This window comes from Humulus lupulus, chromosome 6 (assembly GCF_963169125.1).
Source record: "Humulus lupulus chromosome 6, drHumLupu1.1, whole genome shotgun sequence".
In the NCBI taxonomy this organism is placed as follows: Eukaryota; Viridiplantae; Streptophyta; class Magnoliopsida; order Rosales; family Cannabaceae; genus Humulus; species Humulus lupulus.
In genome coordinates this window covers 223,339,353-223,359,865 of record NC_084798.1, presented here as the reverse complement: position 1 = coordinate 223,359,865, position 20,513 = coordinate 223,339,353, and the positions used below count along the sequence as shown (strand labels likewise).

Below are 20,513 nucleotides of genomic sequence, written 5' to 3'. Positions count from 1 at the left end.
AATATACAGATTAATCTTTTTTTTAATATACTAATTTAGTAACACATTGAAATATAATAATTTTAGTACCATCTAATAAGAGAAATTCCTATCAAATACCGTATATTTCTAAAATCAGTGACAAGTTTATAATGCTATTCAAGGTCAGTATGTGCCATGCATCTTTGAGAAATGTTTCCACCGTGCAGTCTATTAATGCTTAGAAGATGGTTGGGATATGGTTCTTTGGCTTTGCTGCTTGGGTGTCTAGTATGTTCGTTCTTGCACGTGTTAGAGCACTCACAATGGATGTTCTCCTCTATATTACAAAATACATCACTAAAACATACTTTATTATAATTTATCTCAAATTTTTACATTATACCATACATCAGTTTCTCTATTTTTTCTCTACATCGTTTAAATATTATATTTTTTTAAAAATATTTTATTCATTTTAAGAAATAAAATAATTAAATATATATATACAAAAATTTATAAAAAATAATAAAATATTTATAGCTTGATGAATAGTGTTTCACTACATATAGAGAAATACTATTCATTTAGATAAAAAAAAAAGTTTACACCATTCATTGAAAGACTATTTAACAATTCTTTCTCTATATTATAAAGAATAAAATATTTTACCTTCTTCATTGGGAGTGCTCTTACACGACTACAATATTTGGTCTTTCGATGATTGAAACATTCCAAAAGTAGTCCACAATTTTAGGTTGTGTATATTCTAGCTTTTCATAATTTTGTTGACTATCCTTAGAATCTTTATCAATTATTTGTATCACCTCAAGTTCCATTGCTACTTTTTTCATGGCAGGTCGATTCCTTTAACTCAAATGTAAACATCTCTGTGCAAGGTCAACAACAATTAAGATCTCTTCTTTTGGTTCATTTTTGATAGCTTGATCATCAAGAATGTCAAAGAGACTAATTTTTTCCTCCATTGTCATTGTGAAATATGTCGCCAAGCATCTTCCTTCCTTTAACCCTTGTTGTAGATGTTGCTTTTTATCCAATCAAGGGCTCAACAAGAACCACTCCATATTAATTTTTCTTTTAATAAATAAATTATATATTTAGACGAAAAAATATATTAAGAATAAAGAGATGCTGTGTTTCGTACCAAAAGAGATCGAGTATCGATGAAGAGATTGAAAGGTCGTATATTTGTGTGAATATGCATGTTCACCATCATTCTCACCTACTTGTAAGAATAATATTTATGGAGATAATATTTATTAGATAGTGGGCAATAAAAATTCGTATAAAAAGAACTAATTAGAAAAATAAAAAGGCCAAAACCATACAAAAACACAAATACTACTATATTATATTACATAGTAAAAGTACCAAGCGTTGAATGCTAATATAATCAGATGAAACGAAAGTTAACAATATTAACCAATAAAGTAAACCACAATATATAATTGATTTCTCAAATTTAAGATAGAAAAAAATAAGTGAAGAGTACTATGTACAAAAAGGATATTACTATATTTGTTCACCCTTACAACAATGATAATTCTTGATGCAATGAGAAGCTAGTAGCAGCACTATCAAAAGTTAACTCTATTGACGATGTGGAATTATTCCAAGAGTCTGCAATTTCAGGTTGTGCATATGCTAACTTTACATAATCATGTTGACTACCCTTTGAATCTTTATTATCAATGACTTGTATCCTCTCTAGCTCCTTTGCTACTTCTTTCATGGTAGGTCGATTCTTTCCGCTCAAATGTAAGCATCTCTGTGCAAGATCAGCAACAACTATGATCTCTTTTTTTGGCGCATCTTTGAGAACTTGACCATCAAGAATGTCAAAAAGACTGTTTTCCTTCATTATCATTTTGAAATATGTCGCCAAACTTTTTCCTTCTTCAGTCCTTGTTGCAGATATTACTTTTTGTCCAGTCAAGAGCTCGACAAGAATCACTCCAAAACTATAAACATCACTCTTATCTGTAAATTGGCTTAATTGAAAATATTCTGGATCTAGATAACCAAATGTGCCATAAACTAAAGTGGTCAAGTGAGTTTGCTCTAAGGAAATAGTTCTTGATGTACCAAAATCTGCAACTTTTGCTCTCAATTTTTCATCTAGGAGTATGTTTGTAGACTTAACATCTCGATGATAAATTGGAAAAGAAGCCCCTGAATGTAAGTATGAAAGAGCTCCTGCAACTTCAGTTGCAATTCGCAATCGCATGCTCCATGTAAAAGGAAACTCTGCATTTTTGTGATGAATATACTCAGAAAGCGTTCCGTTTGGGACAAATTCATAAACTAGAAGTGGAACATCTGTCTCCAAACAACATCCCAATAGCTTGACAACATTTCTATGATTGATTTGCGTAAGAATAACAACCTCATTAATGAATTCAGATAGTTTGGCTTCATCAATTATTTTAGACTTCTTTATAGCAACAATCTTTCCATCTTCCAACATTCCTTTGTACACAGTTCCTTGACCTCCTTGGCCAAGAATTCTATCCATACTAAAATGATTAGTTGCCTTCTCTAACTCTTTTAAATCAAACAACTTGGTTTGTTCAACATTGTTTTCACTTGTTTGCATTTGTTGTTCCAACAAAAGACCTTTGAAAAATGCTTTCTTCTGTTGAACTGCTTTTCTTTTCTTTCTGAAATTGTGTAATCTCCACATGCCAAAAACTAGAATTAATGCTCCAGTAGGAAACCCAGCTCCTACACCTGTTTAACATGTATTAATAAATAAACATACATTTATAGAAATATGAAATATGTGATACTTTCTACACGCATTACTTTGTATTTTTGTTTATTTAATCTTCATTCATATCAACAAGTTTACTCTATGAGATGACCCACATACACACATTGCTTTGTAGAGTGACGTGAAATTTCTATTGTGTCACTTAAAAAGGGATGCAAATTAAGTGTCTCTTCTTTATTGTCGTAATGTTCGAGTAAAAAAGTGGCAAAATTCCAATTTCAAAACTTTATAGCTAATTTTTAACAATATTTCCCTTATTTGAAAATAAATTTATAAAGATGAGTCGAAGGACAATGCCTGGGCTTGAGGCTTCTGCGAGATCGGCGGGGAGTTGAAGACGACATCGTCGGAGGTCCGATCTCGACTGATGTAGGTGAGGTGCCTGGCAGCAGATAGACGGCGAGATTGGGTTTATCGGTTTGTAGACTCATTCTTGTTAACTTATTTTTATTTTTGAACTTTTTCCCCCAAAACCTAGATATGAAAACTCATTCTTGAGGTATTTTTTTTTCTGACTCCACTACTAGAAATATAGGCTTTTACTTCGTTTTTTACACATAGAATATAAAAAAACTGAAGTAAAAGCCTTTCAATGGGTTTTTACTTCGCTTTTGGGAATGGTAGAACATAAAAAAAAGGCTATTACTTCGGTTTCTTAAAAAAACGAAGTTAAAATAAAAAATAGACAAGGGTCATGTTTGGTTTGCACACTAAATCGGGGCTTTTTACTTCGGTTTTTATGAAAAAACCGAAGTGAAAAGTGGAGCAACCAAACGCGGCCCTGAAGGCTTTTACTTCGGTTCTTATATAAGAACCGAAGTAGAAAGGGTACTTTCTACTTCGGTCCTTATATAACAACCGAAGTAGAAATGGTACTTTCTACTTCGGTTCTTATACAAAAACCGAAGTAGAAAGTACCCTTTCTACTTCGGTTTTTGTATAAGAACCGAAGTAAAAGAGTTTTAATACCCTTAATATATAGCTCCCACGGCTCATTCGTCTCTCTGAAGCAAAAATCCCAAACGCCAAACCCAGAAAACCTCCATTGTTGTCGTACTCCCACGAGGGTTTCACAAAATATACCATTTTGTAGTTTTTTTTACCATTTGAAACCATTTTTCTTACTTAAGAACAGAAATATTAGTTCCATTTTTATTTTTGAGGAAGAAAATAAAGACTTTGAGTGTGGGTATTTTTAGGGTTCGAAAATGGGTATTGTTATTGGACTTTGGCTGGTTTTCTTACATTAAAATAAGTTCTTGAGCTTCAAAAAAGGTATGAATCACTAAATCTTTGTTTGTATGATTTTTTTTTAATTTTCTATAATATTTTCATATTTTTTTTCTTATAGATATAATGTGTTTATTATATATAGGTTTTAGAGTTGCTAATATTGATTTAGAGGTTATTTTGAGCATCAAAGAAGGTTTGTTACCTTAAAACTTTGTTTGTGTTAATTTTTTTATATTATTCCGAATTTAATACTTGTTTTTTAGTATATTTGTGTTATATATTTTTTTATTTTGTTATTTTATATAATGTTATTAATTATATAAATATATATATATTAGTAAAATTTAAAAATTGTTGTGACTTGCTATTTAAATTTCTAAACATAGCTTCAATAAGTAATGTTGTTGCCAATGTTAGAACTTGAAATGTTTGGATTATTAGTGACATTTGTTTTTTGTTTTCTATAACTAGCTAGCTTGATATGTTGTTTGATGATTATGTAGCTAGTTTAATTAATTATGTAATTGATTTTTATTTATTTTTGATTAAGCTTTTTAGTAGGGTTGTTGATTTAGTTGCCAATTCGGTATTGATTTTGGGTGACTTCAAGAGTAATATTGGAGGTGAGTAATCTTTAAATTTTATTTATTACTATTGCAATATTTATTTATAAAATTAGAGTTAAATCTTGCATGCTTTACTTTAGTGAAGTAGGTTCTGGGAAATTTGTTGTTGGTGGTGATATAAGGATGGAATTATGTATGTTGATTTTGTGTTTGTTTGTGTTGAATTTATATATAATTATAAAATTGGGATATGCTACAAAAACAAAGGAAACTCTGCCAATTTTTTATAGATTTTATTAATTGTTTTTCTTTTTCAATTTGCACACTATGTCGATATATTTTGTGTGTTATTTACAGATTTTAAAAATTTTGGAGATGTTAAAATGCAGTTGTTATGCTGCCGAAATTTTGTTAGACTTAGGAAAATTTAATAATTAAACTTCAATTATGTTTGATGTTCTAGAAAAAAGAACTAGGAGTGGAAGATGTAGATGGATATGAAATTTGGACAAGAGCGCGAGAAACGAAGAAGACTCTTGTCGAAGATAATTTGGACAAAAAAATTGAAGAAAGAGATGCAAGTGTTTTAAAGCAAAGTAAGAAATTTTTTTAAGTGTTTTTACAAGTTACTAATTTAATCTATCATTGGTTTGTTTCGTAGAATGAACTAAATGACAAAGTTACTAGTAGTCATATTGTCGCCAAGGATCGGGAGGACATCTTGCCAATCCAACAAGAATAGTTAAGCCGATTGATGACTTAAATTTATTAGTAAGACTATTTTGTTTATACATACCTTTAGTTTTATGTGAATGTATATATAAATGTTTATATTATTTTAATTAATTACAATTATGTGAATGTATATATGAATGATTAGGTTATTCTACTTAAAAATTATGTGAATGTATAAATATTTAATTTTATAAGAATTTTAATTCTAAGTGTATAAATTTTGTGATTTTTATTTCTGTTATAAATTAAATGAAAATAAACCAATTCCAATTGTAAAAATATATATAACTATAAATTCATATAATTAGACTATTTAAAATAATTAGGGCAAAAAAAAAGAAAAAAAATAGAATTGGGTCATTTAAAAATAATTAGAAATAATTATTAAAAAAAATGGGGTGGGGGGGTTTCTACTTCGGTTATTATGTAAAAAGCGAAGTAGAAAGTGGGGTTTCTACTTCGGTTTTTACATAATAACCGAAGTAAAAAGTAGGGATTCTACTTCGGTTATTATGTAAAAACCGAAGTAGAAACCCCACTTTCTACTTCGCTTTTTACATAATAACCGAAGTAGAAAGTGCCCAACAAGGAAGCATACCCCACTTTCTACTTCGGTTATTATGTAAAAACCAAAGTAGAATCCCCACTTTCTACTTCGGTTTTTACATAATAACCGAAGTAGAAAGCCTATTTTTCACTTCGGTTTTTAATTACTTTTTACTTCGCTCCGAACTACTGCGGTTGCGAATTTTAGCGAAAACCGAAGTAAATCCAGCTTAAAAACCGAAGTAAAAGCCCTTTTTTCTTGTTGTGCTCGAACTATGGAGCAAATTCTGAGCAACTCTTGAGATGGTCCAACTAGGTAGTGACACATGTCACCCTAGTCACCACCTAACTAATGGATATCAATAGACTAAGAGTGACGAAATTACTATTATACTAATTTTTGGTATCCACTAAAAAAAAGATTAAGTCTATGATGCATACAAATCTCAAACTTTAGGGTAGTTTTGGTGCAAACATTTTTATTATTTATTATGGCAAAATAGCTTCAATTTATTTATTTAAAATTTGTGATAGATTTAAAATATATTTATAAATTTTTATTAAAATATGATTGATTAAAATATATGGATATTGGTAGTAAAAATACATAATGTTTCAACACGGTTATAGTTAAATTCCTAATTTTTTTTTCTTTTGCATCAAAAGTACATCTTATTACGGTTTTTTGATAATGGTAGGTACCTATCTGTTAAGATGTGATTATTTCTTTTGGAGATGTGCTATAATTTCTTAAGAATTGATAAATTTAAAAGATATTTTCACTTCTAGTTTTATTCAAATATTAATAAAAAAAAATATAATATAATGAAGTTGTTTTACTCACAAAATTTGTTGCGAGTAAAAGTATAAGATTTTTTTTTAAAATGAGAGTAGGTGGATAGATGAGTTCTAATAGTAGAATAGTTATCTTAATTACATTATTTTATTATTTAATTTGTATATATGCGTGAAATTTTTAAATTTTGTTCCATTATATATTTCCAATATATATTATTATTGATTTTTATTTTTGGTGGAATGAATTCCTAGATGCACTACTATTATGAATTTTTACTATGTTTTACGTTAGTTAACCAGTAAAAAATATTATTTTATGAATCACAAAGAAAATTATAAATATAAATATATATATATATATATGAATTTGATACAAAGACATACCTATAAAGATAGCCATGCGTTTATAACTACAGTGATAGTCCCCGAAAGTGTTCACGCAAGTAGAGCCTCCAGAGCATAACGATTTGTACTCAATGCATTCATTAATATCTGAGAATTAAATAGCACATAATTTTTTTAGTTAATATAAAATTTATTATTTATTTATTATCATTAATATACACTATAAAAAAAATATTACTGTAACTAATAATAAGTCCCGACTAATTAAAAAGTGCGGAAATTATTGGTTTTATTTGTTAATTTTAACATAATATATCTTTAAAACAAACAAAAAAAATAAATATTTATGCATATTATAAAATATATCATTATTATTATAAATATTTTGTTTTAATTTTTCATTTTGTAAGTTTATGTTATTCTTTTATATATAAATATATATAATATTAATTATTTATTTAAAATTTATATGAAAATAATACAAATCTAATATATATATATATAATTGATAAATTCTACAAATAAAACTAACGACCGACGTGCAGATTTGTATCTAGCTAGTATATATATATATATATATCAATATTTATATATGTATATAGTAAATGAAAGTTTAATATTTATATACAATTATAATTAATATTTGTCGGAGAGGTTTACCTTGATTACACCCACCCACCAGATAGGGATTCCCTCGAAGTCCATACTTGCACGAACAATGATCTATCCGATCTGAAGAGGATTCTAATAAATTATCATAGTCCTCCGTCGAAGTTCGACAATAGAAGTTGATAGTTTCGGTTGGCATATCATGTGTTTTAAATACATCGAAATACGTACGGTTAAGGGACCAACTTAGCCGGACGGGAACATAATCCAGATTACCAAATGTTTTATGTTTACCAATTTCATCATAATCTATCAAGAATGCATATTTGCATTGGCTATGATTTGCAGGAGTACCAGAAGAATCATTATCCATGGAGATTTCGAACGTGTCGCCCACAACCTTCGAAGGGCTGACGAAGGAAGTGGTACAACATTCAACGCCATCGCAATTTCTCAAATCAATATGACTAGTTGATGTAGTTGTTGTACTATTGGATGAGCATCCATTCTGGAAGAGCATGTTGCCTGACCTTGTTTTGAACGTGGCAAGGACACCACCACTTACTGCAATGAATACATTGTCACGCGAATAGTAAAACGGGGTTCCTGTTAAATTTGCTGATTTTTGCCTTGTCTTGTTTCCGCAATCGAAGAAACTAATGGGGTTTCTCACCACAATCCATTGGGAATCGTAATAATCCATTGGGAAAATATTAAGTACCTGTAGCTGAGTGTGTTTGAGAACAGGCGTCGAATCGTTCGTCAAGAAAACATTCGGATGGTCCAATTCCGAAAGGGTATGGAATATCTACATCTCCACACTTGGCTTGGCAATAATCTTGTTTTGCAATGGATGAAGCTAGTGTGGACATTATTGTCATTAATGATGATCCAATCATAATAACATTAACAAACAAGTAGTAGTAGTAGTTCGGCAGACTCATCATCAGTGCCTCTTTCTTCTTTATTGATCACTTATTTGTTATCTGGTATCACATTTAATCAAAAAAACACACATGTATAGTACTTCAATGGTGAATTAAACTTCAGTTTGAATATATAAATAATAAAAAATACTATAAATTGATAAGCAAATATCTAATTAATTAAGATACCATTTTAGCAATAAGTCAAACTAAAAGATATAAGGTTAATTAAACAACTATTTGGTATATTGTGTTTTATCAAAATACACACTTAGTACCCCATGTTATTGATAATATTATTTATTTAGTACCCTATAATTTAAAATTTTACATATTTGGTACCTTAAACAAATTTGATTAATGAAATTTTATCAATACGAACAAACTATCCTTAATTATATGGATTTCAAATTCAAATTTAATTATTTAATTACATATAACTTAGAACAATTTATTAGTCATATTTATAAAATTTTATTGATCGTATTTGAGTCCAGGAACCAATTATGTACAATTTTAAATTATAAGATACTGAATGAGTATTACCGAAAAATATAAGATATCAATTCTGTATTTTGATAATACACAAAATACCAAATATGTATTTATCCGAGATATATTAATATATAATATCTAAAAGCATGAAGTAATTACTAAATTCACTTGTATATATATTTTATAACTTGCAAATATATAATTTAAAACTTGATTTCGAGTACTCATATAAAAAGAGTAAAAAATAATTTATGGACATCATCAAGGAAAGTATGATAGAGTGCTAATATCAGAGGATACTTCTATAGTATGTTCCAAGAAAGAGACATATTGATACACTTTTCGTGCTTCCAGTTATAATCTTAATTTTTTTATATAACAATATACAATATATTTATTTACTATTTCACATATGGATCAAATTTTTAATGATAGTGTACAAATTTTTTATAAATTTTGAATAATTCACCGTCCCTTATACAAATAAATGTAACCTTCAATGACAACTTTATAGTCACAATATATATTTTGTGTGACTAAATATTACTTTTAGTAACAACAAAATATTACTTGTGACGAAAAGGTCATACATAATCACAAGTTGTCACTAATGTAGTTTTAGTCACAACCTATTATTTTTTAGTGATAAAATTTGTTGTGACTAAAAATACATTTAGTGACAACAAATTGTGATTTTTTTACAAATACTTTTAGTCACAGACTTCTTAGTGATGACCTAGGTAAGATGATTTTTCTTTAGTCACAAAATTTATTATGACTAAAACTAAGATTTTTTGTAGTGCCAAAACCAAGAATCAAACAAATCTATTTGATACAAAAATTTCACGTGCTGAAAACAAGAAAAATGTAATGGTATGCCCCTTTTGGGGATGTACTATAGAATTACACTACATAATAATGGAATTTTTTTTGTGCAAGCAACTTGTTTCAAACATAAAAGAAAAAGCATGCATGTGTGCAACAAACTATTTAAATTTTGATTTCGACACTCTAAATAATCTCAAACTTTTTGAAAATTTATGGGAATAACACTAAAAATTATGAATTCTGTTATATGTACAAGTTACTTTGCCTTGTAGCTCAAAATAATAAATTATATCTAGAAATGAATTGAATGATTCTGTGTAGAAATTTAAAATAAATACTCTACTTTCTCATAAGTATAAAATAAACTATACATTGAGAAGAAAGTAGATAAATAAGATATTAAAAAACATCAAAAATAAATATAGAGGGATAAAATTATTTCCAAGAAACAGCAAGATATAGTATGAGTCTATGTGTTACTTACCAAAAGAGATCGAGCGTTTTTTATATTTCCCAGAGAGATCGACAAGGAAAGTGTTAATTATTTTTTCATCAATGAGAAACTAGGAAGGTATATTTGTGTGAGTATATGTGTGTTTTAGTGAGAATATATATAATATTTCAAAGATACATGAAATTAATTTAGGGAAAAAAGAAAAAGAAAAAAAAAAAGACTTGTAGCAAATATAGAAGAATCGAGGAAACATCCACAGTTGAAAAGTCTTAGCTGAACTAAGAAAGAAGACTCGAGGAAACAAAAAGTCTTAATTTGCTTAGACCCTACCTTTTTAATTGTCTGTGTTTGGTCCATGTATCATCGACTAGTACTTGATGTGGTCCAGTAGTCAAGTCATCAATCAATATTTATGTTCATAAATTATATGAAAAGACATATTTTAGCTTGATGAACGAAGTCATTTATATGATCAATCAGAATGCTTTAAAATAGTTGGATAAGAATGAAAAATTTGCAAGTTGAATAAGTCCATTTATAGACTTAAGCAAGCTTCTCGTTCTTGGAATCTTAGGTTTGATGAGATAATCAAAACCTATGGTTTTGAACAAAATATTGATGAGCCTTGTGTTTACTAATTAAAGGAAAATCAAATAGTGGTATTTCTGGTTCTTCATGTAAATGACATCTTACTCATTGGAAACAATGTTAAGAAATTATCATATGTGAAGAATTGGCTGAGCACTCAATTCTAAATGAAGGATTTGAGTGAAGCGAGTTATGTTCTAGGTATCCAGATCATTAGGGATAGAAAGAATAAACTCTCGGCTCTATCTCAAGCAACTTACATTGATAAAGTGCTTGAACGTTTCTCAATGACAAATTCCAAGAAAGGACGTCTACCATCCCGCCGTGGAATTCATCTTTTAAAAAAAAACAGTCTCCCTAGACTCCTGAAGATGAAGATGCAATGAGAAAAGTTCTTTACGCATCTGCAGTTGGAAGTCTGATGTATGCTATGTTGTGTACTAGACCAGATACCTGCTATGCAGTGGGAGTAGTGAGTAGGTATCAGTTAAACTCAGGACCGAAACATTGAATAACAGTTAAACATATCCTGAAATATTTAAGACAGACTAGGGATTATATGTTAGTCTACAAGGGTGGTGTTTTGAACCTTGTAGGCTTGTAATGACCCAACTATTTCTAAGACCTTGGACCATTAGATCTACTATACATAGCTACTATTTTGGGAAAGATACATAAGAAATAATATAACTTTATTAAATCTCGAAATATTGTATCAAATACATAATAATAGAAAACATGGCATGGGTACCCATTGTTTAAAACATAAAACATAATTTTATACTAAAGAAAATTTTTTACAAAACTAAATGCGGAAAAACATGATTTAAAAGACTAAAAATAAATAACTTCATCCTCAATCGACACGCAGTCCACACATTCCATCCACCCTCAACACATAAGCCAAGCTACCAAGAATCCTTCCGCCTTCCATATTCATTTTCCTGCATCACACTAAAAATAAAGGAATGAGCCTAATGCCCAGCAAGGAAAAACTACTAACACCATAAACATACACATAAATCATATCATAACATATACTAAAAACATATTATAATATATACTATAAACATATTATAACATATTCCATATAAGACTATACTAATAATGGTCATTATGACATGTAATAAATCATCTACGTCCCATGTCTAATATTTGAGGTATGTTAGATCACATATAATGTATGATAACACATCTACGTCCCCTGTCTAATATTTAAGGTAGGGTAAATCATATGTAGTGTATGATAACACATCTACGTCCCCTATCTAATATTTGAGGTAGGGTAAATCATAACATAACATATTAAAACATAAACTTATCATAACATATTATACATAACATAACATATCATTCAAACATACAAGATCTAGCATATTTTCCTTACCAAAACCGGGACGCGAGAACAAATGCGGGGCTTGGAATACTCCTAAAACCAGCAATAGAATAGTGAGTATTTCTTAAAAGAAAGAGATGAAAAGACTAGAACTAAACCACCAAGAGAAATATTACCGAAAAGACACCTTAAGTTCAAAGAACTTAAAAATCTAACCACAAAATCATAACAAAAGTTAGAACCTGAATGAAAACTAAAGAAACTAAGGAATCAAACAAGATTGAACTTAAGAATATGGGTACCTTTGTTGGCCTTATAGATGGCCTAACTTCAATACTGAAATACTCTAATCCTTACTTCCCAAGTGTTTGGTAAAGCTTAAGAATAGTAAAGCTTTTTCTTTCCCAACCCAAGTGTATCTGTTTAACGCCCAAAATGTGACTACACTAAGCGGTAGTTGTAGTATGATCGGGCAGTCAATCCACAAGGAGGTAACCTAAAATCAAAAGGTTAGTAGAAAATAACACAAAAAGTTAGTAATAAGAAGTAAATAAAATTGTAAATGGAAAGAGGTTTGAGATTTTGGTATTGTATTTTTGATAAAGTGATGAAATGAGATAAGTGAAATAAATGTAAGATGTAATCAAGAGTTTGAGAAAATGAAAGGTTTCAAGATTCATCCATATGCTTGTTTAGTTACTTGGCTACTTGATTTACAAAAATACACAAGTAAATAGTTCACCACAATCCATTGGGAATCGTAATAATCCATTGGGAAAATATTAAGTACCTGTAGCTGAGTGTGTTTGAGAACAGGCGTGGAAGAGCTGTTGTCGCAGGAGATTTCGAATCGTTCGTCAAGAAAACATTCGGATGGTCCAATTCCGAAAGGGTATGGAATATCTACATCTCCACACTTGGCTTGGCAATAATCTTGTTTTGCAATGGATGAAGCTAGTGTGGACATTATTGTCGTTAATGATGATCCAATCATAATAACATTAACAAACAAGTAGTAGTAGTAGTTCGGCAGACTCATCATCAGTGCCTCTTTCTTCTTTATTGATCACTTATTTGTTATCTGGTATCACATTTAATCAAAAAAACACACATGTATAGTACTTCAATGGTGAATTAAACTTCAGTTTGAATATATAAATAATAAAAAATACTATAAATTGATAAGCAAATATCTAATTAATTAAGATACCATTTTAGCAATAAGTCAAACTAAAAAATATAAGGTTAATTAAACAACTATTTGGTATATTGTGTTTTTATCAAAATACACACTTAGTACTCCATGTTATTGATAATATTGTTTATTTAGTACCCTATAATTTAAAATTTTACATATTTGGTATCTTAAACAAATTTGATTAATGAAATTTTATCAATACGAACAAACTATCCTCAATTATATGGATTTCAAATTCAAATTTAATTATTTAATTACATATAACTTAGAACAATTTATTAGTCATATTTATAAAATTTTATTGATCGCATTTGAGTCCAAGAACCAAATATGTACAATTTTAAATTATAAGATACAGAATGAGTATTACTGAAAATATAAGATACCAATTCTGTATTTTGATAATACACAAAATACCAAATATGTATTTACCCGAGATATATTAATATATAATATCTAAAAGCATGAAGTAATTACTAAATTCACTTGTATATATATTTTATAACTTGCAAATATATAATTTAAAACTTGATTTCGAGTACTCATATAAAAAGAGTAAAAAATAATTTATGGACATCATCAAGGAAAGTATGATAGAGTGCTAATATCAGAGGATACTTCTATAGTATGTTCCAAGAAAGAGACATATTGATACACTTTTCGTGCTTCCAGTTATAATCTTAATTTTTTTATATAACAATATACAATATATTTATTTACTATTTCACATATGGATCAAATTTTTAATGATAGTGTACAATTTTTTTATAAATTTTGAATAATTCAACGTCCCTTATACAAATAAAGGTAACCTTCAATGACAACTTTATAGTCACAATATATATTTTGTGTGACTAAATATTACTTTTAGTAACAACAAAATATTACTTGTGACGAAAAGGTCATACATAATCACAAGTTGTCATTAATGTAGTTTTAGTCACAACCTATTATTTTTTAGTGATAAAATTTGTTGTGACTAAAAATACATTTAGTGACAACAAATTGTGATTTTTTTTACAAATACTTTTAGTCACAGACTTCTTAGTGATGACATAGGTAAGATGATTTTTCTTTAGTCACAAAATTTATTATGACTAAAACTAAGATTTTTTGTAGTGCCAAAACCAAGAATCAAACAAATCTATTTGATAAAAAAATTTCACGTGCTGAAAACAAGAAAAATGTAATGGAATGCCCCTTTTGGGGATGTATTATAGAATTACACTACATAATAATGGAATTTTTTTGGTGCAAGCAACTTGTTTCAAACATAAAAGAAAAAACATGCATGTATGCAATAAACTATTTAAATTTTGATTTCGACACTCTAAATAATCTCAAACTTTTTGAAAATTTATGGGAATAACACTAAAAATTATGAATTCTGTTATATGTACAAGTTACTTTGCCTTGTAGCTCAAAATAATAAATTATATCTAGAAATGAATTGAATGATTCTGTGTAGAAATTTAAAATAAATACTCTACTTTCTCATAATTATAAAATAAACTATACATTGAGAAGAAAGTAGATAAATAAGAAATTAAAAAACATCAAAAATAAATATAGAGGGATAAAATTATTTCCATGAAACAGCAAGATATAGTATGAGTCTATGTGTTACTTACCAAAAGAGATCGAGCGTTTTTTATATTTCCCAGAGAGATCGACAAGGAAAGTGTTAATTATTTTTTCATCAATGAGAAACTAGGAAGGTATATTTGTGTGAGTATATGTGTGTTTTAGTGAGAATATATATAATATTTCAAAGATACATGAAATTAATTTAGGGAAAAAAGAAAAAGAAAAAAAAAAGACTTGTAGCAAATATAGAAGAATCGAGGAAACATCCACAGTTGAAAAGTCTTAGCTGAACTAAGAAAGAAGACTCGAGGAAACAAAAAGTCTTAATTTGCTTAGACCCTACCTTTTTAATTGTCTGTGTTTGGTCCATGTATCATCGACTAGTACTTGATGTGGTCCAGTAGTCAAGTCATCAATCAATATTTATGTTCATAAATTATATGAAAAGACATATTTTAGCTTGATGAACGAAGTCATTTATATGATCAATCATAATGCTTTAAAATAGTTGGATAAGAATGAAAAATTTGCAAGTTGAATAGGTCCATTTATAGACTTAAGCAAGCTTCTCGTTCTTGGAATCTTAGGTTTAATGAGATAATCAAAACATATGACTTTGAACAAAATATTGATGAGCCTTGTGTTTTCTAATTAAGGGAAAATCAAATAGTGGTATTTCTGGTTCTTCATGTAAATGATATCTTACTCATTGGAAACAATGTTAAGAAATTATCATATGTGAAGAATTGGCTGAGCACTCAATTCTAAATGAAGGATTTTAGTGAAGCGAGTTATGTTCTAGGTATCCAGATCATTAGGGATAGAAAGAACAAACTCTCAGCTCTATCTCAAGCAACTTACATTGATAAAGTGCTTGAACGTTTCTCAATGACAAATTCCAAGAAAGGACGTCTACCATCCCGCTGTGGAATTCATCTTTTAAAAAAAAAACAGTCTCCCTAGACTCCTGAAGATGAAGATGCAATGAGAAAAGTTCTTTACGCATCTGCAGTTGGAAGTCTGATGTATGCTATGTTGTGTACTAGACCAGATACCTGCTATGCAGTGGGAGTAGTGAGTAGGTATCAGTTAAACTCAGGACCGAAACATTGAATAACAGTTAAACATATCCTGAAACATTTAAGACAGACTAGGGATTATATGTTAGTCTACAAGGGTGGTGTTTTGAACCTTGTAGGCTTGTAATGACCCAACTATTTCTAAGACCTTGGACCATCAGATCTACTATACATAGCTACTATTTTGGGAAAGATACATAAGAAATAATATAACTTTATTAAATCTCGAAATATTGTATCAAATACATAATAATAGAAAATATGGCATGGGTACCCATTGTTTAAAACATAAAACATAATTTTAAACTAAAGAAAATTGTTTACAAAACTAAATGCGAAAAAACATGATTTAAAAGACTAAAAATAAATAACTTCATCCTCAATCGACACGCAGTCCACACATTCCATCCACCCTCAACACACAAGCCAAGCTACCAAGAATCCTTCCGCCTTCCATATTCATTTTCCTGCATCACACTAAAAATAAAAGAATGAGCCTAATGCCCAGCAAGGAAAAACTACTAACACCATAAACATACACATAAAATCATATCATAACATATGCTATAAACATATCATAACATATACTAAAAACATATTATAACATATACTATAAACATATTATAACATATACTATAAACATATTATAACATATTCCATATAAGACTATACTAATAATGGTCATTATGACATGTAATAAATCATCTACGTCCCCTGTCTAATATTTGAGGTTTGTTAGATCACATATAATGTATGATAACACATCTACGTCCCCTGTCTAATATTTAAGGTAGGGTAAATCATATGTAGTGTATGATAACACATCTACGTCCCCTATCTAATATTTGAGGTAGGGTAAATCATAACATAACATATTAAAACATAAACTTATCATAACATATTATACATAACATAACATATCATTAAAACATACAAGATCTAGCATATTTTCCTTACCAAAACCGGGATGCGAGAACAAATGCGGGGGCTTGGAATACTCCTAAAACCAGCAATAGAATGGTGAGTATTTCTTAAAAGAAAGAGATGAAAAGACTAGAACTAAACCACCAAGAGAAATATTACCGAAAAGACACCTTAAGTTCAAAGAACTTAAAAATCTAACCACAAAATCATAACAAAAGTTAGAACCTGAATGAAAACTAAAGAAACTAAGGAATCAAACAGGATTGAACTTAAGAATATGGGTACCTTTGTTAACCTTATAGATGGCCTAACTTCAATACTGAAAAATAAATGTAAGATGTAATCAAGAGTTTGAGAAAATGAAAGGTTTCAAGATTCATCCATATGCTTGTTTAGTTACTTGGCTACTTGATTTACAAAAATACACAAGTAAATAGTTCACATCCCAACATTTACTTGGAAAATCTAAAATTAAAGTCCATAGTTTTTCAAACAAAAGTTCATTTGAGTTATAAAGTTCTTTACTTTAAAAGCACAATGTTAATCTTATGAAAAATCTAAAAATGACAAAATACCCAAGGGCAATAATGCAATAGAAGATTAGACATAAAATTATGTATCAATATTACTTTTACTAATTAGAAGCACATAGAAAGAGCATGACTAATCCTATATACTATTAGCATAAGTAAATAAAGATAACAAAATAAAGATAGAGATGAAAGAACATAAATAACTCAAATATATTACATTACGAACATAGTAAATCAAAGTAGAAAAATAACATCACTTGCATATGGAATCATCCCTAACCTTCCTAGGAAGATTAGGCCATTATGCTCATGATTCTCACAAAATTATGAGAAGTAAATATGAGAAGAAAGTGAGTGGAAATTTTGCTATAGTTTCTGTACTCTAAAAATTACATACCAAATGTGAAGAAAGTGTCCCTATTTATAGATGGAGAAAATGACTAAAAAGAAATTAAACAACAAAATGGGGTTTACAAAATAAATCTGAAATATTAATAATAAAATATGATTTTGAAAAATCAAATCTTATTATTAATATTACCCTAGCTATTTTTGTGTATAGTCAAAATGCTCCTTTTCTAAAATACCACAAAAACATGATCTTTAAAGCTCAAAATAGCAATTTACAAAGCCCAATACCCACAAAACATGATTGGTGACACAAGAGGGTTTTGACCCATTTTTGGCCAATGAAAATGTGCCACATGGGCGGCTGGGTTGAAGAGAAGGCTGATGGGCTGTTGCAATTTGGGCCAAAGGCTGGGATCCTTGGGCGTGAAGATGCTGCTGGAAGGAGTGGGCCTGCGTTGGGCTGGCCTTTGTTTGGGCTGTTGGGTAGCTTTGTTGAAGGAAAAAGGAAGCTTGGTGATAACTCTACAAAATAGAGTTATTTTACCATATTTTATATGCTAATTGTTACTTAGTTCTTGAGTTTTTAATTAACTTATTAAGTTTTTATGTAATTTTTAATTTATTAGTCTTATTGTAGTTTTCTAGATTTTTATATGTTTTTATAGATATTTTATTATAATATGTTGTAGTTTAATTATTTGGAATTTGTGTTGTTAGATTATAAGTAAAAAAAATGTGATTTTATTGAACTTAATTGCCAAAGTAAATTAAATTTCAATTAGTATTTTCATGGAATCAATATGAGTTATTTTATAATTGAAAATATTTGATTCTAATTTAATATTTACTTATTTTGTAGGATGTACTTTGCAATTTTTTTATGCTTGAAAAAGAAGAGAAAAGGAAATAAAAGTGGCATTTTTGTAGAAAAAGTAAAGAAATTTTGGCATTTGTTCAAAGGCCCATAAGCAGCCCCAGCCCAATGAAGCTCCTCTTGCCATCACTTGCCGCTGCCTCTCCCTCACAGCCATGCTCAATTCTCCAGCCGCCACCTGTCCCAAACTCCTCCATCATTCAGCATCACTTCCATCATATAACCAGCCCCTTGGCCAAACGTCCTTCAATATTGCCTAGCTCACGTTCAGCAGGCTCAGCAAAACGGGCCAGCCTAACATCCAAAGCCCATCTCTCTTCCAGCAGCGCCAGGCCCACGGAGACATCCACCAGCCACCAGCTGCTGCCATTTCCTCCACTCGGCCCAGCCCACAAGCCCAACGCATGCCAGCCGCCTGCCACCAGCAGCCAAATAGCTGCATTTTCCCATTTTGAGCCTAAAATTGCCTAAGTGTACCATTTGTCCCCTATGTTCAAAATGTCAACTTTTTACCCATAATTTTTACCCAAAATCATCATCACTCCTACAATTACCCCCTACATACCATATTTATTTTATTTAATTAATCTAATCAATTTAATTAATTTTAAATTGATTATTTTAATAATCTCATTTTGGCTATAAATATGGTATTTCAAGACCATTTGGGGGTGCTTAATTTTTGGTTACCATCTTCCTTTCTCCCATTTTCTCTCTACCATCCTCTCTTCCATTTTGGGTTTTTCAAGAGCATTTTGCAAGTATGTATGTCATTTATTTTGTAATTTCTACTCTAGTTATGTGCTTCTAATCTTTTTCATAAGATTATTAAGATCATGATGAAGAAACTTGTAACTAGGTAATATTTATGTTGTATGTTGATTTCCCTTGTAATGCAACAAGTTTATGGATTTTTCTTCTTCATATATTTCTTTCATCTTAAATATCTTGTATTTTAGATTGTTAGAACATATTTACACTTTGTTCTTCATTAGTGCATAAACATAATATTCTTTATGTAAGATGTGTCATTAAATTGTACACATCCATGCTTAGAACAAAAATATTATGTTTTGCCTTATAAATAATGTTCGTTGATTTATTTTTTATTTTATTAGATTGATTTACACTAAATGCTTTGAAATTATAATTTTGAAAAGTGAAGAAAAAATCTATCTTTTTAGAAGTAATTTGTGCTTAAAATTATAAATCTATTTAGAAAATGATAGTTTAAATTATTTTAACTATCACTCAAACTTGGGAATCAATATACTAATAAATATTATTAAACTTACATTTTGTGGATTCTAGTATCTTAATAATCTTTTCTTTTAACACTTATTTTCAACTCATTATTGCTTTATTTTTATTCTCTTAAATAGCTTTATTTTTTTCAATCTTTTATTTTTTGTTCATAATATTAAAACTCATCAATCTTTGGAGCTAGGTTAGAATTTATTACTTTTGATTTAAAATAGTTTTCTCTTTTCAATTTTAGACAACTCCTTTGGGTTCGACATCCTTACTTACACGATCACTATTCTATATGAACGATTCGTGCGCTTGAGATTTATAAATTTTTAAACATACCCGTTTTGGGCCCATCACTTGGCTGCTTGTTGCTGGGACACGTGGAGTGAAGCTGCTAGGCCGAAGGAGGGACGTTGGAGCCTGCTGGTACGTTAAGAGGTGCATGGCAGAAGTGGTGCTGGGACGCATGGCGAGCTGTGGCAGTGACACCTGGCGGCTAGGCAAG

At 29.5% G+C, this 20,513-nt stretch overlaps 1 protein-coding gene and 1 long non-coding RNA gene across 2 annotated transcripts; both read right to left on the bottom strand.

Moving 5' to 3' along the window:
* Positions 1-1,448: 1,448 nt before the first annotated feature.
* Positions 1,449-8,324, bottom strand: LOC133783558 (wall-associated receptor kinase-like 9). Its single transcript, XM_062223213.1, has 3 exons — positions 7,636-8,324; positions 7,015-7,122; positions 1,449-2,709 (listed from the first exon to the last, which is right to left on the bottom strand). Exons 1-3 carry the CDS (start codon positions 8,285-8,287, stop codon positions 1,508-1,510), a joined length of 1,962 nt encoding a protein of 653 aa, XP_062079197.1. The 5' UTR covers positions 8,288-8,324; the 3' UTR covers positions 1,449-1,507.
* A 3,300-nt stretch (positions 8,325-11,624) lies between these two features.
* On the bottom strand, positions 11,625-15,124 carry LOC133783559 (uncharacterized). Its single transcript, XR_009870912.1, has 5 exons — positions 15,041-15,124; positions 13,002-13,292; positions 12,514-12,707; positions 12,263-12,304; positions 11,625-11,829 (listed from the first exon to the last, which is right to left on the bottom strand). It is a non-coding gene; the product is annotated as an uncharacterized LOC133783559 (long non-coding RNA).
* Between the last annotated feature and the right edge of the window lie 5,389 nt (positions 15,125-20,513).

Bases quoted from the DNA above. Each gene is read 5' to 3' on its own strand.
- LOC133783558 (XM_062223213.1), bottom strand. From the start codon at position 8,287: ATGGATTATTACGATTCCCAATGGATTGTGGTGAGAAACCCCATTAGT. The intron at 7,123-7,635 runs GTAAACCTCTCC...TTTAATTCTCAG, and splicing joins GGTGGGTGGGTGTAATCAAG to ATATTAATGAATGCATTGAG. The intron at 2,710-7,014 runs GTATGTCTTTGT...CATGTTAAACAG, and splicing joins ACGCATGGCTATCTTTATAG to GTGTAGGAGCTGGGTTTCCT.